The 16,699-nt window shown below is 42.2% G+C and overlaps 1 protein-coding gene across 5 annotated transcripts in view; it reads right to left on the bottom strand.

Moving 5' to 3' along the window:
- Positions 1-16,699, bottom strand: part of CWC27 (CWC27 spliceosome associated cyclophilin) — a 209,690-nt gene that overhangs the window by 14,767 nt on the left and 178,224 nt on the right. For 4 of the 5 annotated variants that reach the window (XM_007058988.4, XM_043546330.1, XM_037902907.2 and 1 more), the window contains 2 exons: positions 13,384-13,493; positions 8,792-8,895 (listed from right to left, as the gene is read on the bottom strand). In XM_007058988.4, the coding sequence (XP_007059050.2) occupies positions 8,792-8,895; positions 13,384-13,493 (214 nt within the window). Of the gene's footprint in view, positions 1-6,863; positions 7,010-8,791; positions 8,896-13,383; positions 13,494-16,699 lie in introns of all 5 variants that reach the window. The other variant, XM_037902906.2, reaches the window with a different exon arrangement.

The following is a 16,699-nucleotide window of genomic DNA, read 5'->3' as shown; positions in this document are numbered from 1 at the left end:
AGTATTTCTTGCAAAATTAAAATTGAGAATTTAGAACAACGTTATGTAATCTCCAGGGGTTAAAACTTCAAATAGTCCATTGTTCGCAAAGAACAAGGTTGATGAGGGGGAAAAAAGCTTTTATTTGTAAGGACTAATGCACATGTGGCTTGTTGCCTCATTTTTTTTTTTTTAATGTTACTCAACATGGTCATTAAGTACTATTTTTCTCTTAAAATAAGATTAAAGTTGTGAGTAACCAGTCTACTGGGATACTGCATTTATCCACAGAAATCCCATTAGGTCCAAAAGACATGACGCTAGTGAGAAAATGTGACTATTTTGGTTTTGTAATGACCTCAGAATCAGCAACATGTAAAACAACAACAATTTAGGCTCTCTCTACAGCATGGAGACTACAGCTGCAGAGGTATGTTGGCATAACCCGGCAGTGTAAATGGAAGGGGTTTTTCCATGGTTTTAGTAACACCATCTCCCTGAAGAAAGTTAGCTAAGTTGAAGTGTTCTTTTATCAACCTACCTGTGTCCACAATGGGGTGAGGTCGGCATAGCTGTGTCAGTCAGGGATGTGGTTGTTTAGAGCCCTGACCAAGGTAGCTATGTCAACCTAACCTTTAAGTGTAGACCAAGCCTTTTACTCTCAATCAAGGTATTCTCATTATGCAAATTAAATTATCTGATTCTTATATACTATCTTATCAGTAGGGCCCTACCAAATTCACGGCCATGAAAAAAGCATCATGGACAGTGAAATCCGGTATTCCCCTGTGAAATCTGGTCTTTTGTGTGCTTTTATCCTATACTATACAGATTTCACAGAGGAGACAAGTGTTTCTCAAATTGGGGGTTCTGACCCAAAAGGGAGTTGCATGGGGGGGGGTCACTAGATTATTTTAGGGGCGTCGTGGTATTGACATTCTTACTTCTGCGCTGCTGCCTTCAGAGCTGGGTGGCTGGAGACCGGTGGCTGCTTGCCAAGGGCCCAGCTCTGCAGAAGTAGGGCAATACCATACCTGCCATCCTTACTGCTGGGCTGCTGCTGCTGATGGCACCAGCTCTCCAGCTGCCCAGCTCTGAAGGCAGTAAGGGTAGTAGTACCGCAACCCCCCCACAGCTCCTTTTTGGGTCAGGACCCCTACAATTACAACACCATGAAATTTCAGATTTAAATAACTGAAATCATGAAATTTACAATTTTAAAAATCCTATTACCGTGAAATTGACCGAAATGGATCGTGAATTTGGTAGGGCCCTACTTATCAGTAATAATCCACACATACAACCTACTGCATTTCCCTATCCTCCTCACGAAGTATGTTAAGTAGTTTGATGAAAGAAGAGGGGGCTTTAAACAGAGAACACATGCTTGTGGAACAGATCGGTATGGAATACTCTGAAGTAAATTCCAGATTTTGTCCCAGACAGTACACCAATGTAGAGAAAATTTACAGCGTTTACTATAAGAACATGTGAACTGCCATACCGGAACAGACCAGTGATGCATCTAGTCTAATATCCTGTCTCCAGCAATAGCCTGTACAGTACCTGATACTTCAGAAGGCAGCAAATCCCCTCCCCAAATGAACCCAGCCAACTGTGCAACACTATATCATGTGGGCCGCAGAATGGGGAAGAGGGTAGGGTTTCCCTGGAACAAAATCACATTCCAGTTAAACTGCACTCTGTTCTAGTTTTCATAACTTGACATTCAAAATTTTATTTAGCACACCCCCACCCCTCAAAAATTCTGTATATAGCTAAATGCATGTTGCTTGCATATGTTACAAAGCCAGATAATGTTGGGAGTGTATGTAGGCAAAAATGGTATACAATACCTTGGATGCTTAAATTGGGCTGTTAGACACAGAAAATATATTATTTCTTCATCTTTCACTAGCTTAGCAATAAATAAACCATAAGATTTTAAGGCAGTAAATGCAACGCTAGACATCCCTAGAGTAAAGCATGGATCATCTCTGAATGTGTTAAGTGAACAAGGAGCCAAATCCAAGCCCAGATGCCTGGCCCAAATAAACTTAGACATGGAGAAATAAAAACTGTATTTCTCTGGCATGGACAACTGCTAGAAGCATTAGCAATAAGTAGTATAACTTTGGCAAAAGGACCATTTTGATCAAATACAATCTTCCAAACATTCAACAGTGGGAGAACAATTAAATGATCGAGGTTTTGATCACATGCTGGCAGCGTGGGGTTGGGGTGGAGCGGGGCAAGGATGAGGAAAGAAAGGGATTTACTGCTTATTTTTTTTACCAGCTTAGTGGCAATACAAAGACCGAAATAAACATGTATTTTTTGCCAAACAGAGTAGAAATCCCCCTCTTTCCAATGTGTTTTTAATACAGATCTCTGGCATTAATTTATTCTTTAAAGGGGCCTGTAGCAATCAAAAGAAATATTTTGATAATTCCTTTTTTAAAGGTAGCTTGGTAAATCAATGGCCTTAGCAAGAGAGATCCAATATGGGGCCTGATTTTCCAGTCTAGCCAAGGTACCTTGACTTCAGTCTGAAAAGGAGGGGAACAAACGTGACTCTAATCTATCTTTGTGTTCATGAACTGGAACAACATTTTATCTTTGATTCCCCAGGCTAGAGTAGGCATGTCAAAGAGGCCTGGCTCTTCGTTTTCAGGAACTGACTGCTCAGAGTACACTTATCAAACTGAGCCCCAAAAGCAACATAGGCAAGGGAATATCTAGTTTGCGAATCCCACTAGGGTTTTGGCGTGAGTTAGGTGCTGAACTGCTAGGTTCTGTCCAGCTCTAATTAGGACACAGAATGCAAGGAGACACAAAATGCCTAGCAATTTGAAGGTTTGGTTTCAAAGCTGTTTCTGAATCAAGTGGACAGTGCTGAAGATATTCTGGAATCTGTGCTAAGCTAGGTAGATCTTTGTGATAATAGAGCCTGTAACTGGACACGATCTGCTGAGATCATGAATTGTGACTTTTCTAGGTTTATCCTCAATCTTAGAGATTGAATGAGCTGTCCATGTGTTGCACAGAGAAGACTGGAGCTCTTCTAGCAACTTTGCTTTTATGAGCAATATGGAAAGATGTGGACACCTTGCCTTCTGAGGTGAGTTGCTGCCACTTTAACACATTTGTTAAGTTCTTCCAGAGCAGTAGATAAAAATGAAAATTGGGCTAATTGAAATTTCCTCCTGCAAAAGAGAGGAATTATCAGGATTACTCCCTACAAGGAATGGTGGCTCTAGACCTGGAATTGGACTCAGAACCTGTGATGGAGTATGAGGAGACTGAATTAATAGGGCAACACTATAGAGTTCAATAACCAATATCAAGATGTGCTTCTGCCCCACAGAATCTGGTTCCTGTGACAGAGGCTTTCCCTTCAGCTGCAATAGATCTCTTAGCACCAACGGACTGATGGTTCCAGTCTTCTTGGAACCAGAAGAGGAGTGTACACAGTCTTGAGAATGCTGCTGCTATCTCTTCTTCCTCTTCTCATAGATTCTTGGCACCAACGAAGAGCATCTTGGACCAGGGTCTGGGAGTAGTATAGGCCCCTAAAAGGTAGTGTCGAAAAGGCCTGGAGAAAGTGTCTTTTAGCATCAGATTCTTTCTCTCTCTTTTTTTTTTTTTAAACACTTCCAGGAGCGTGGAGAAGGAGGTGGAATCAGTTCAGAGTCCAGATCCATCCTACATTTCATCTGTTTCATAACTGGATCCCCTTGACTGATAATGCTTTATCCTCAGCTCTCATGAACTTTGGTGCAGGCTTTGTGATCTGTGTTGTACCGAAGAGCACAGGCATACCATGGCAGTTCATACATTGAAATAAGGTCTTTAATGTAGCTGGGACTTGATCCATTAATTGCCTTGAAAATTAGGACCAAACCCTTGAACTGTCATTGGAAGCTGACTGGGAGCAACTAGAGAGACTTGAACATGGTTCTGATGTGCTCACAGTGGCCTAATCAATGGAGAGGGTCGGCAATCACATTCTGTACTAGCTGGAGCTGGTGCATCGTCTTTACATTCAGTTTCAGCCACTTTTAATTACAGTAATCCATGGTAGTGGAGATGACAAATGTATGGATCACTGTGACCAGGTCCTCTTCTGCTATCTGGCTGTCCAAATCAAACAGACCCCAATGCTTCATAGCACTTTGATGAATGGGGGCTGTATGCCTTCAATGGAAGGTGGAAACAGCTTCTTGGCTAGTTCTTGAAAGCATTTCCCCTTCTGACTGCTGTCACTTAACTCTTGCCTGGGTTCAGCTTGTACCAGCTGCTCTTCATCCATAAACTTGTTTCTTGTAGGTGATCTGATATTTAGAAATGGTGGTGGTTGCATCAGTTGACCATGAGATATATAGCTCAGTATCACCAGCATACTATTCACAGCCAAACCCAACACATCTCACTATCTCTCCCAGTGGTGCATGTAGATATTGAGGAGAAGAGGGGATAGTATGGATCACTGTGGGACCCCACATATGAAGGCCTTTAGAGGAGGAGGAGGAACAGTCACACATCATCACTCTGTGGAGAGGAACAACTGAAGCCAATATAATTGGCTTTGTTCTATCTGCTGCTGTACCCTTGATGATCTTTGAGAGAAAAGAATGAAGGCATAGCTCCACCTGCTCCCTTCTAGGCAGGGGTGGCCAAACTTACTGGCCCTCCGAGCCACATACAACAACCTTCAGAAGTTCGAGAGCCGGGGCACATCTGCCGGGGGCCGGGACTTGGGCTTCAGCCCCACTCCTGCTGTAGCCCTGAGCCCCAGCAGGTGCTGCCTGCTGGGCAGAAGCCCCAAGACCCCCTTCCCCGCTGGGCAGAAGACCCTTCTACCCTGCTGCAAGGCAGAGGTCCTGAGCTCCCCCCCCACAGTCTGGTAGGTGGAGAATGGAGGGGTGTGGGGGGGGCTCTGCGAGCTGCACTTTAATGGTAAATAAGCTGCAGTTTGGCTGTCAGGCCTTCTCAATGGTCAGCAGGTAAGTCAATAGGACCTCATGATCAATGTTATTGAGGGCAGTTGATAGGTTTAATATCGGCATGGACATCTGATCCTCATATACCACCATCAACCAATGCAAAAACTGCAGTCTCTGTGCAAACCACCAAAGTCTGTACCTAGAACCACCTACAAGCTTCAGCCAAAGCAATCTGACTTAGGCATCTAGGTGCTATGAGAGTTTTCTTGCCAAAACCTAAAGCACAATATGGCCTATTGACTTCATAGATATGGTCATAAAAGTACTATTTCTATCATTATGTATGGTGTATTAACATGTAGTAGAAGGTTTTTTGAATTATATGGCTACAGATAGGGTCCATTGCTGGTTGTAAAAATTTGAGACTCCTTGAATTTTGTAGAGAAGAATGGATTCTGCTGCTCCAGACAGCACATGTAATCACTGCCACAGAACAGTCATAAAATTATAGGGACCTCAGTATATGTCCTGGTAAGGATTCTTAAATTTAAAATTAAAACTATATCACATATTTCTCTTTAGCTTTCTTAACAACACTTCTTCAACTGCCTTGTTAGACAGTAAAATCTGGTAATAATTATCAAACACCATGCACACTATTTACAATAGAGTCATATTTCTTTTATTTCTTTTTTTGCATAAAAAAGTAGAATGCTGCTGAAAAGTACCCAAATGTCTGCTGTGCTCCATGCCAATACAGCAGCTCAGCCAAAAATGCAAAGAGAAAAGTTTGCCAAATAAAAGGAAACATAACAAATTGGTAATGGTTTCTATCTTGACAGAAAATGAAAATTATGCCTCAATGTGTGGCCACTGATGTGGACACATAAAAATATCTTAGAGACAATAATTTTACCTCAGATAACACACCCTGACAGTAGAGCACAGCATACTGGCTAGCTTTCACTTCCCTTAAAAGCAGCAACCATGACCGACAAAACGGCCTAGGAATGCCTATCACACAAGCACATGCCATGCACTCATAATATTTACTACAAATCATCTTAAGTACAAACACTGCCTTTTGAGGGGTGGGCTGCAAATAAGAGAGAAGGAATTTTTAATGTGAACTTGCCACAATTGGATCAAATCACCCAGTCCAGCTGAGGACACTGAAAAAAAAGGAAAAGAGCAAACCTTTCTCCCAAAAAACCAAAGTTTAATTTTAGTTTCCAAAACACTCTAGTTAGTTTGTGTATGTATATAGTTTATATACTGCTTAGGGCTTATCTACATTGCTCCACTTTGTGTACTACAGGAGTGCAGACCTTGCCAGTGCAAACTTAAAGGTTTATGTATTATTATGGGCCAGGATTGTATGTAACTTCTTGAGGCGGGAGATGTGACAGATGTGAGTCCAGGGGTTTCAAAGGACTACACTGAACCATGTGCCAGACAAGAAACACACTTCTGAAACAGAATGTGTTAAGTGGTTTTCCTGGGAAATATGTAGGGGGAAGTGAATTCAAATGCTCCAACCTTTTGAAACTATGCCCTGTGGAGAGGGTCTTGTCTGCTGATTATCTGTTACCGAAGACCAAGTTCAGAGGCCTGAGCTGTATAAAAAAATGGCTGCTCTGTTCAGCTTGGGTTCTGGTTCTGAATCTGAGACAGTTATAAACTTATAACCATGGGGAAAAGCCATGGATTTTGAAGGACTGACACCTACCACAGTCCCAGGTTGGAGTTGGGTTGACTTCTGGTAAGCTTTTTAGCATGTGTGGAGGTTATTTTGTGGTTTAATATGTTTTCTCTGTAATGCTTTCACCTCAAGAATAAACATGCTTGCTTATAAAGAGGTGTTGTGTGGTAAATTATAACTACAGGCAACTGCGCTGTTCATTACCTCTAGAAAGAAAGCAAAGCACAAACACTGGCCTTTTGGTGGTCTGGCTTGCTGGGGATATCACAGTGTAGGCAAGGAATTGTGCAGACTGGAAAAACCCCAATCAGGAGGGATAGAGATGCAGGTCTCTGCCCAAGAGAGGTGACAGCTGAGGAGCCGGGAGCCTAGACTGGGAGCCCTTGAGGGACCATGGAGAGGAAATACAGATGTAGTTGCCCTGAACTGTGACATATATTTACACAAAACTGGTATAAATTGTCATTGCTCCTTTTAAGTCTGTGGAGCTATACCGGGGTGGCCAAACTTATTGGCCCTCTGAGCTGCATACGATAATCTTCGAAGTTCGAGAGTCAAGGCACACGTGCCGGGGGCCGGGGCTTGGGGCTTCAGCCCTGAGGGAGGTGCCTGATGGGATGAAGCCCCGAGACCCCCATCCCTGCTGTGCAGAAGCCCCTACCCCACCACCCCGCTGCAAGGCAGAGGTCCCAAGCTTCCTTGCAGTCCCCTGGTCTGGTAGATGGAGAATGGATGGGAGCGTAGGGGGGCTCTGTGAGCCGCACTTTAACGGTAAAATAGCCGGATGTGGCTCATGGGCCACCGTTTGGCCACCCCTGAGGTATACACTCGCTGAGGATGTGCTTCCTGGCTTATTAAACTAACAAACTTAGGTATTTCAAAAGTACCATTATGTCAAAAAGCATGGAAATAATCATAACAGTAAAATGATACTGGCCCATATATTTCTGTAGAAGAAATGCCCCTTGTGAAATGAGTATATGGTTCTGGAAGTCAGGACTTCCCAAAGTCAACAGTAAAGCAAAAATCAACTCCCAGTGACAGGAATGGAAAATGCAGTAGGAATGGGGCATGCCAGTGTGGCTCCTTCTGTTAATATATTTATATATCGTGCTAATACATGTCAAGATAAATAATAAATATGCTATTACACAGATTGGCATAAGCATAAATACTTTACTCATATAGACATAGTATATAAAGGAGTGATGAGCAAAAGTTTCACATGAATATCTAAAAGTTAGAAGGTTACTCTTACTACCCATAATCTGACAGCTCCTGGCTCTCTTCTTCCTTGTGTCACACCTCATCCCTACCAGTAGGTCATGGTTCCCCTAAATTCTGATGCTACACACCAGCCTCTTCAAAGGGGCATTGTCTGCTCTTCCCTTCTTTCCAAAGCAGCAACAAGGGAGTAAGATATTGATATCACTTAGCTGAATCCTGCTATACTAGCTCACTGCAAAGTTGGTGGCTCTATAGCTTCTGAAAAGTATGTTTCAGAGTGAGTACGATTACATTAGCTATGGAATTTCAGATGCAGGTAATGTAAACTTGCATGGGATTAAAGTACAGAATATCACTAAGGGCTTGTCAATGCAGTGATTTAGTGCACGGCAAGCCAGGGGGTGAATCTACAATGCTCTAGCCTGCTCCACACTAAGTGGTCATGTGTTCCTTGCACTAAAAGTTCCCTAGTTTTTTCAAAACAGCAGTAGATCAAAGCATACTAGGGAACTTTCAGTGTACAGCAGCAGGATCCACATAGCCATTTAGAACATGGCAGGCTAGTGTGCTGTAGACTTCCACACTGGCTTGCTGTGCATTAAATAACTGTATAGACATGCACTTAATTTGAAGGAAACAGAATCTCAGTTGAGATGCTACTGGTTCCTGCTACTTACTTTGGGGAGAGGGTGACTGGCAAAGAAAACGAACTGCCTTGCTGCCTCCTGAAGAGGCCCTGAAGTAGGAATAGGGAAGCAGACTCTCTGACCTTCTCCAGAAGAGAACCTACCACTACAGGTAAGTGAGATGGGGGGGAAAAAGACTTACTAAATTGAAAAAAGGTTCTGGTTCAGAGATGGGTGAAAATTTGGAGTAGGCCTTATTTTTCCCTAGTCAGATTTTCCCTTCCCTAATATAATGCATTAAAAATCCTTACCATCCTTCATCATCCTCTACTTCAGGTTCAGACATTTCATTTTCAGGAGTGTCTGCTATTGCCTGAGTTAGCTTTGATTTGAATCGGTCCAGCAGCGCCAGCGTCTGAAATGAAATATCTTTTGTTTTACTGAAGTTTTGTAATAATAAAATACACAGTACACTTATGTTTGGATTACTTGAGGAGTAGTTAGTTGACGTGGATAAGAAATTGTTCAAAAAACATATTTGAGGAAGATACTCCCACACTGTTCACAAATTCCCCGTCCCCATCAGTGACTACCATGTTGCCTTTTTGACATGACCATATGATGTAAGTGTTGGGATGCAAGGTGCGGTGTAACCAACTGAATGAAACCATTGGCTTTTAATGTGGTCACTCAAAGTCATTTCCTATAATTTTAACAAACAATAGGTGATAAATTAATAATCCTCCTGCAAAGAACAACCTCCAGATAATTTATGAAAGTGGATATAAACAAACTATATATTGCTATTAGTATATTAGTAAGAGTTATAAATATTAATACCTAGAAGTAATGTAAGGAATTTGTTATAGGTTATGAAATTTCGTCAGTCATCTACAATGTCTTAAGCATATTTACTTAAAGGAGCAGTTACTTACTAAGAGTAAGATAATCAATAAACAACGCAGACTACTGAAGACAATTTTACTGTGGAGATTTGTCATTTTTCTCTAGTGAAGAAATCAATGAAATAAATTAAAAATAATTCAGGCTTTGATGTCCTAACTTCGTTGACATTGACATGCTGTATTTTACAGTGCAAATACAACTTTTCCAATTCTGTACTAACATTTTCAAAAAACTGTAACAGTATGTGAGTGGAAATATTTTGTGTGTGTGTGTGTATGTATATATATACACATATATCTCACAAAAAATTCTCACAGCAAAATAACTGGCCAAGTATTATTATTTTATCAACTACAATTGGTTAATAACTTAGCTGGGTTAATAACTAAATCACACAGTGTTTTAACAGCATGTGCTGCAAAGAGCCACAGGAGACAGATTAAAGAGCCACCTGCAGCTCGCGAGCCTCAGCCTGAGTATCACCGCTGTAACTGTACTGATACAGTATATCATAATCACAGTCACTTACAGCTGTTATTTTATTTGGTAAAACACCTCTGTATGACTGCTTTTATTTTTTAAATCTAGTTCTAAAAGTAAAAAAGAAAACTTTTTGAAGTCTCTCCCCAAAAGTTAAAAAATGGGAATCAGAAACAGAAAATATCACAAATGTGCAATGTAGTCAAGTTTCCTTGTGCAAGCAACCTTATCTTTGGGAACTTCCTGGCTTATGAGTTCTTTCACTACTTTAGTGTAGCATTAACAATAGGTTTTTTGTTTGGGAAGGGCGGTTGCATTTAATGTCCATATTTTCTGTTTAAGAAAAGGGGGAGGGGAAAGAGAGAGAAGAACAATTTCAGAACTAATGATTTTGCAGAACATAATAGCTCCACAGTTTTCTCGAGGGATGAAAACAAGTTGCTTCCCTCCTCTCACTGTGCGAGCAGGGGAAAGAAAACCCTTGGCCACTTTAAGGGTTGTAAAATTCATTTTGTTGCATTAGCAGATATCCAGTACAGGTTCAACAGGGGGTCTGGCTCCCTCATAAACTGGAATTAGAAGTGGATTAGGAGAAGATTAGTTGGTGTTGGTCCTGCTTTGAGCAGGGGGTTGGACTAGATCAGTGGTCTCCAAGCTTTTTGAATTGCGCACCCCCAGGGCTAGCTCTGGGGAAGCAAAAAAAAAAAAGAAGAAGAAGAGCTGCCGAAGACGGAGCAGGGAGAGCCGAGCTGCTGCCGGCATGCCGCCGAAGAATCTAAGGTCCAGGAGTGCTGCTGCTGCCGTGCCGGTGGCACTCCTTCGGCGGCGCTCCTCCTGCAGCGCACCTCCTGTAGTGCACACCCCACTTGGGAGACCACTGGACTAGATGACCTCCTGAGGTCTCTTCCAACCCTAATCTTCTACAATTCTATGAGACATCTCAAAGAAGATGGGAAAGGAGACCGGGGTGCCTCATGTTTGGTACACCGAGGAAACAATCCCCTTTCCCTCGCCTGTTAACTCTCTGATGAGGGCAATGGCATCCCAACAGCAGTACTGGGACCCAGTAGAAGGGAAAGGTGTGTGTGATATGCCCTTCCACTCTGGGAATGGTTTTCCAACCAGTTATGCACCCACCTTATAGTAGCACCATCCTGTTTATTTATGAGAAGGTCAGGCTAGACAGTATCAAAGTCAAGATATACCACATCTACTGCTTCCCCCCCCATCCACAAGGCTTGTTATCCTGACAAAGAAAGCTATCAGGTTGGTTTGACATGATTTGTTCTTGACAAATCCATGCTGTTACTTATCATCTTGTAGGTGTTTGCCAATTCATTGCTTAATTATTTGCTCCATTATCATTCTGGGTGTTGAAGTTAAGTTGACTGGTCTGTAATTCCCCAGGTTGTCCTTATTTCCCTTTTTACAGATTGGCATATTTGCCCTCTTCCAGTGTTCTGGAATCTCTTCCGTCTTCCATGACTTTTCGAAGATAATCACTAATAGCTCAGATATCTCCTCAATCATCTCCTTGAATATTCTAGGATGTATTTCATCAGACCCTGATGACTTGAAGACATCTAACCTATATAATTGTTAACTTGTTCTTTCCCTATTTTAGCCTCTGATCCTACTTCATTTTCACTGACATTCACTATGTTAGACATACAATCGCTACTAACCTTTTTGGTGAAAACTAAAACAAAAAAGTCATTTAGCACTTCTGCCATTTTCACATTTTCTGTTATTGTTTTTCCCCCCATCACTGAGTAATTGGTCTACCCTGTCTTTGGTTTTCCTCTTTCTTCTAATGTATATTTTCTTGTTACCCTTTATGTGTCTAGCTAGTTTAATCTCGTTTTGTGCCTTGGCCTTTCTAATTTTGTTCCTACATACTTGTGTTATTTGTTTATATTCATTCTTTGTAATTTGACCTAGTTTCCGCTTTTTGTAGGATTCTTTTTTGAATTTCAGATAATTGAAGATCTCCTGGTTAAGCCAGGGTGGTCTCTTGCCATACTTCCTATCTTTCCTACACAGTGGGGTAGTTTTCTTTTGTGTCCATAATAATGTCTCTTAGAAAAAATGCCAACTCTTGAACTGTTTTTCCCCTTAGACTTGCTTCCCATGATATCTTACCTACCAACTCCCTGAGTTTGCTAAAGTCTGCCTTCTTGAAATCCATTATGTTTATTGTGCTGTTTTTCCCTCCTCCCATTCCTTAGAATCATGAACTTTACCATTTCATGATCACTTTCACCTAAGCTGCCTTCCACTTTCAAATTCTCGACCAGTTCCTCCCATTTATCAAAATCAAATCTAGACCAGCCTGTCCCCTAGTAGCTTTCTTCACCTTCTGAAATAAAAAAATTGTATCCAATACATTCCAATAACTTGTTGGACAATCTATGCCCTGCTGTGTTATTTTCTCAATAGATGTCTGGGTAGTTGAAGTCCTCCATCACAACCAAGTCCTGTGCTTTGAAATTATTTTGTTAGTTGTTTAAGAATAAGCCTCATCCACGTCTTCTTCCTGGTTAGGTGGTCAGTAGTAGACCCCTAACCTTTGTATCCAAATAAATACATTTGTAAAGTGTAATGTATGTATCTTGGATATATGTTATTTTCTGCTTCACAGTTTCATGTTTTAAAATATTCCAAATTTTGTTATCTAAAAGCCACATCTATTTTAAACTTAGCAAAGTACATTTATTCACCAACCACGTTTGATTTTGCAATGTTCTCTCTTTTTTGTTATAGCAAAGAAAAAATATTCTTTCTACATTAGAGAAAACATATTTTTGTCCATTTCAAAACTACAACATGGTTGTAATCGCTTGAAAACGTAATAAAAAAGTCAATTTTGGACAGAGACCAAGCATGTAACAAATCAGGCCAAAAGGTAAATGTTATGGAGAGCAGGGGAACGTAAGGGAAACTTTTTGCAACAGTAGTGACACTGGCTGTGACCATATGCATTAAGCGACATTTACACTATGAGCTAGGGGTGTGATTCCCCTGCTCGCATACATATATTTGCCCTAGTGTGAGTAGAAACAACAGTGTAGACATGATAGTATGTGTAGCAGCAGCAGAGGGATGGCATATCTGTAATTTTCACTCCATGCATCTGAAGAAGTGGGGTTTTTTACCCATGAAAGCTTATGCCCAAATAAATCGGTTAGTCTTTAAGGTGCCACCAGAGACTCCTCGTTATCTATGTGGATAACCCTTCTCTCCCGAATTTTTTTTGGGGCAAACTCATGGCACTTTCAAGCATAGCAATATTGATGTTCTGACTGAAGAACTGACTGGAAACTTCACAGACTTTCCCAGCACCTATGGCTGAATAACCCACATAAGGGATCACTGAGTCCTCTTTTTTAAAGAATTAAGCCAACCTTTTTCTTGGAGTGAGATTTTGTGTAATACAATTGAAGAGATAAGAAACTTTTCCAGAGTTTTCTGTGAAACAATTTTCCTTAGTGTCAGTTTTATTATTTTAAGCAACTACCTGATCTTCACGAGAAATCCCTTTCTTTGGTTGCTGCTTCCGCAGATCTTCGTACTTTTTCTTCTCCTGTAGATACTCTGTAACAATGCTGTTTGGATCAGCTTCTTCCTCTGAAATAGAAAACAAATTTTTTGCTAAACAAGTGCTGTGAATGTATACTTTGTGATTTAATATCAGTCTACAGGCTTGTCGTGTCTTCAGAATTACCAGACAAAACACCTTATGAAAAGCTTTTGGATATATAACTTCCTCACCATTTAAGTCAGGGGTCTCAAACACGCGGCCCAGCCCTGCCCCCGCGCCACTCCAGGAAGTGGCCGGGATCTGGGGGAGTGGAGGTGGGGCACAGGGGTCTATGTGTTGCCCTGGCCGCTCCTCACAGATCCCCATGCCTCCAGGAGCGGCGCGGGAGCAGGGCATGGAGGGAGCCAGCCTGCCCTGCCCCCAGTGCGCGCTGGGCCAGACCGGCCCCCCGAACCCCTCCTGCAGCCAAACCCTCTGCCCTGAGCCCCCTGCTGCACCCCACACCCCTCCTGCACCCCAACCCCCTTCCCTGAGCCCCCTGCCGCACCCCACACCCCTCCTGCACCCCGATCTCCTGCCCTGAGCCCCCTGCTGCATCCCACATCCCGACCCCTTCCCTGAGCCCCCTGCCACACCCTGCACCCCTCCTGCATCCCAACCCCTTGCCCTGGGTCCCCTGGTGCACCCCGCACTCCTCCTGCACCCCAACCCTCTGCCCTGAGCCACCTGCCGCATCCTGCACCCTGCCCCCCTGCCCCACCCTGCCCCCCAACCCTCTGAGCCCCCTGCCACACCCCACACCCCTACTGCACCCCAACCCCCTGCCCTGAGCCTGCCATTGCACCCTTCTTGCACCCCCTGGGGGCAGGGAGGGGATGGAGTTGGGGTGGGGATCTCAGGGAAGGGGTTGGAATGGGGGCAGGGAAGGGGTGGGAAGAGGCAGGGCAGGGGCGGAGCCTCACGGAAGGGGTGGAGTGGGGGTGGGGCCGGGGCAGCAGGAGGGGGTGGTCAGTGGTGGGGCCCTCAGGCCAATGTACCAGTCCTCATGTGGCCCTCATGGTCATTTGAGTTTGAGACCCCTGATTTAAGTCTTTTGCTGTAAGGCACTCTCTCCACCCTCAAATCATTTTTGTGGTTCCAGTTTACCAAATGATCCCGCTCAATCTATATGAGTGCCCTGTCCCCCTCATTATTTACCATTCCACCAATGTGTGCATTATCCCAAATTTCATCAGCAATGATTTTATATTTACTTTGAGATCATCGATGAAAATGTTGAATAGCATCAGGTCTTGTCCTGATCCCTGTAGGACCCTCTAGAAACCCATTCAATGATGATTCCTCACTGACAACTACTTTTTAAGGCTGGTCAGTTAGCCAGTTCTTAATCCATTTAACGTACGTTATATTGAGATTGCATAGTTCCAATTTTTTCTTCAGAATGTCACGCCGAAGTCAAATTCTTACAAAATTCTAAGTATATTACATCCACACAGATACCTTTGTCAGCCAAACTTGTAATCTTGTCTAAGAATTAAATGAAGTTTGTTTAGCAAGACCTGTTTTCCATTAAACCATATAACTGACATTAATTATATTCCTATCCCTTAATTCTTTATTAACTGAATCCCATATCAGCTTTTCCATTATTTTGCCTAGGGCTGATGTCAAACTAACTGTTCTACTGTCCCTCAGGTCATCCTGCTTGCCCTTTTTGAATACTGGCACATATGTACTTTTCCAGACTCGGCTTACAATATAAAACAAGTGTCTGAGACAAATTAATAGAGAGAAGGGGTGGGAAAGAAGACAAGAGTAAAAGAAATAAGATCACATTGTTACACAGATAACTGACCGCCCAAGCCAAAAGTTCCTGATTGTTTCAGGTGTTGTGGTAATGTTTGTTTTTTTACATAGATAATTCAGTACAGGTTTGCAAAATAATATCCCATATGCAGCAGATGAAGTTTAGAAGCGAAAAAGCTGTTAGACTAGATAATCTATCTTCCTGCCAATGACAATGCAAAGTGAAGTCTGCATTCACAGTTCAGATCAAAGCATCCAGCCCAGCATGCTTGATTTGATCCCGCAAATCTCTGAGGTCAGTAACACTGGCTACTACTGTTTTTCACAAAGTACAATCCTACAACAAAATGGAAAACATACTGGATAAGCACAACCAAATTCATGCAGAAGCACAACCAAATTCATAGTACAACAATCTTTTGCTGGGTGTCAAATTTAAATCCTTTGAGAAGGCATTCAAGTAGCCATACCACCTGTCTGGTTTTGCTGCTCACTGGTTCTTGGTCTTTTGAGAGATTTAGTCACCTGGTTAAATAGGTTTTTTACACATCTCCCTCCGTCCCTCAATACATTTTCATTTCCAGCCAAAATGAACAAGCAAACAGCTTGAGAACAGCTGGGAGGCCTGACTGCCTTTCATTATTGTGCATCTGTGATATCAGGATTAAATCCTGCCTTAGGGTCCATCTGGAATGCATAGAAATGTAGTGCTGTTGAAATATTTCTCACATAGTGCAAAGAAAAATTAACAAGTAAAGACATCACAGTTTGGCAAACAAAATGCATAACATACATTTTTGCCCTATACAGTGGACTTTTTGTAAAGGACAATTTTGTAAAGGACAATCTTTTTATTAGGACTGCCATGGTGAAGAGGGGGAAGTTACTTCCTCTATCAAAGATGTCTGTGAAAGTCTTTTGTGATATGATAATTGGAACTTCTATTGCAGTAATAAGGTCTTGTCATTTAGAATCTGTTCAAATTCAACTGTCTTTTTGCTAGATTGTATGGTATGATTTACAGTCATATTTGAGGATTTGTGAATGCTTTGTTACCAAAAGTTATACACACACCATCAACAACTATTTAAAACAATCCTTAGTTCTTGACTGCAAAGGAAATTGCTAACTTGTTAGAATAACTTTCAAAGGATTCCTAACTATCTAGATAAGAAATACTACAAACAGATTACAATTCAGGTTCTGCTTCTCTGGCTATGAAATGGGATGGGCTGGATGTGGAATGTCCTGCAGGTGAAAAGAAATATCTATCCCTTGCATAGTGTAAAAATCCATTTGGACCTTCTGCAGTGCAGTATGTGTGGGGAACGAAAGGCTAGGCTATGGGTGTTCTGGGGGAGAGGCAGGGTTTGGGGTTCCATTGCTACTTGGTCCTCTTGTCTTCTGTTCCGTGGGGGATGAGGCTGCAGAGCCTACTTCAGCCAATAAACTAGACCAGGTTTTGAGGCCACTCTGTGGCTTGAGG

The sequence above is a fragment of the Chelonia mydas genome, chromosome 5 (assembly GCF_015237465.2).
Source record: "Chelonia mydas isolate rCheMyd1 chromosome 5, rCheMyd1.pri.v2, whole genome shotgun sequence".
In the NCBI taxonomy this organism is placed as follows: domain Eukaryota; kingdom Metazoa; phylum Chordata; order Testudines; family Cheloniidae; genus Chelonia; species Chelonia mydas.
Note: the sequence above shows the minus strand (reverse complement) of the source record. Positions and strands in the feature narration are given on the sequence as shown.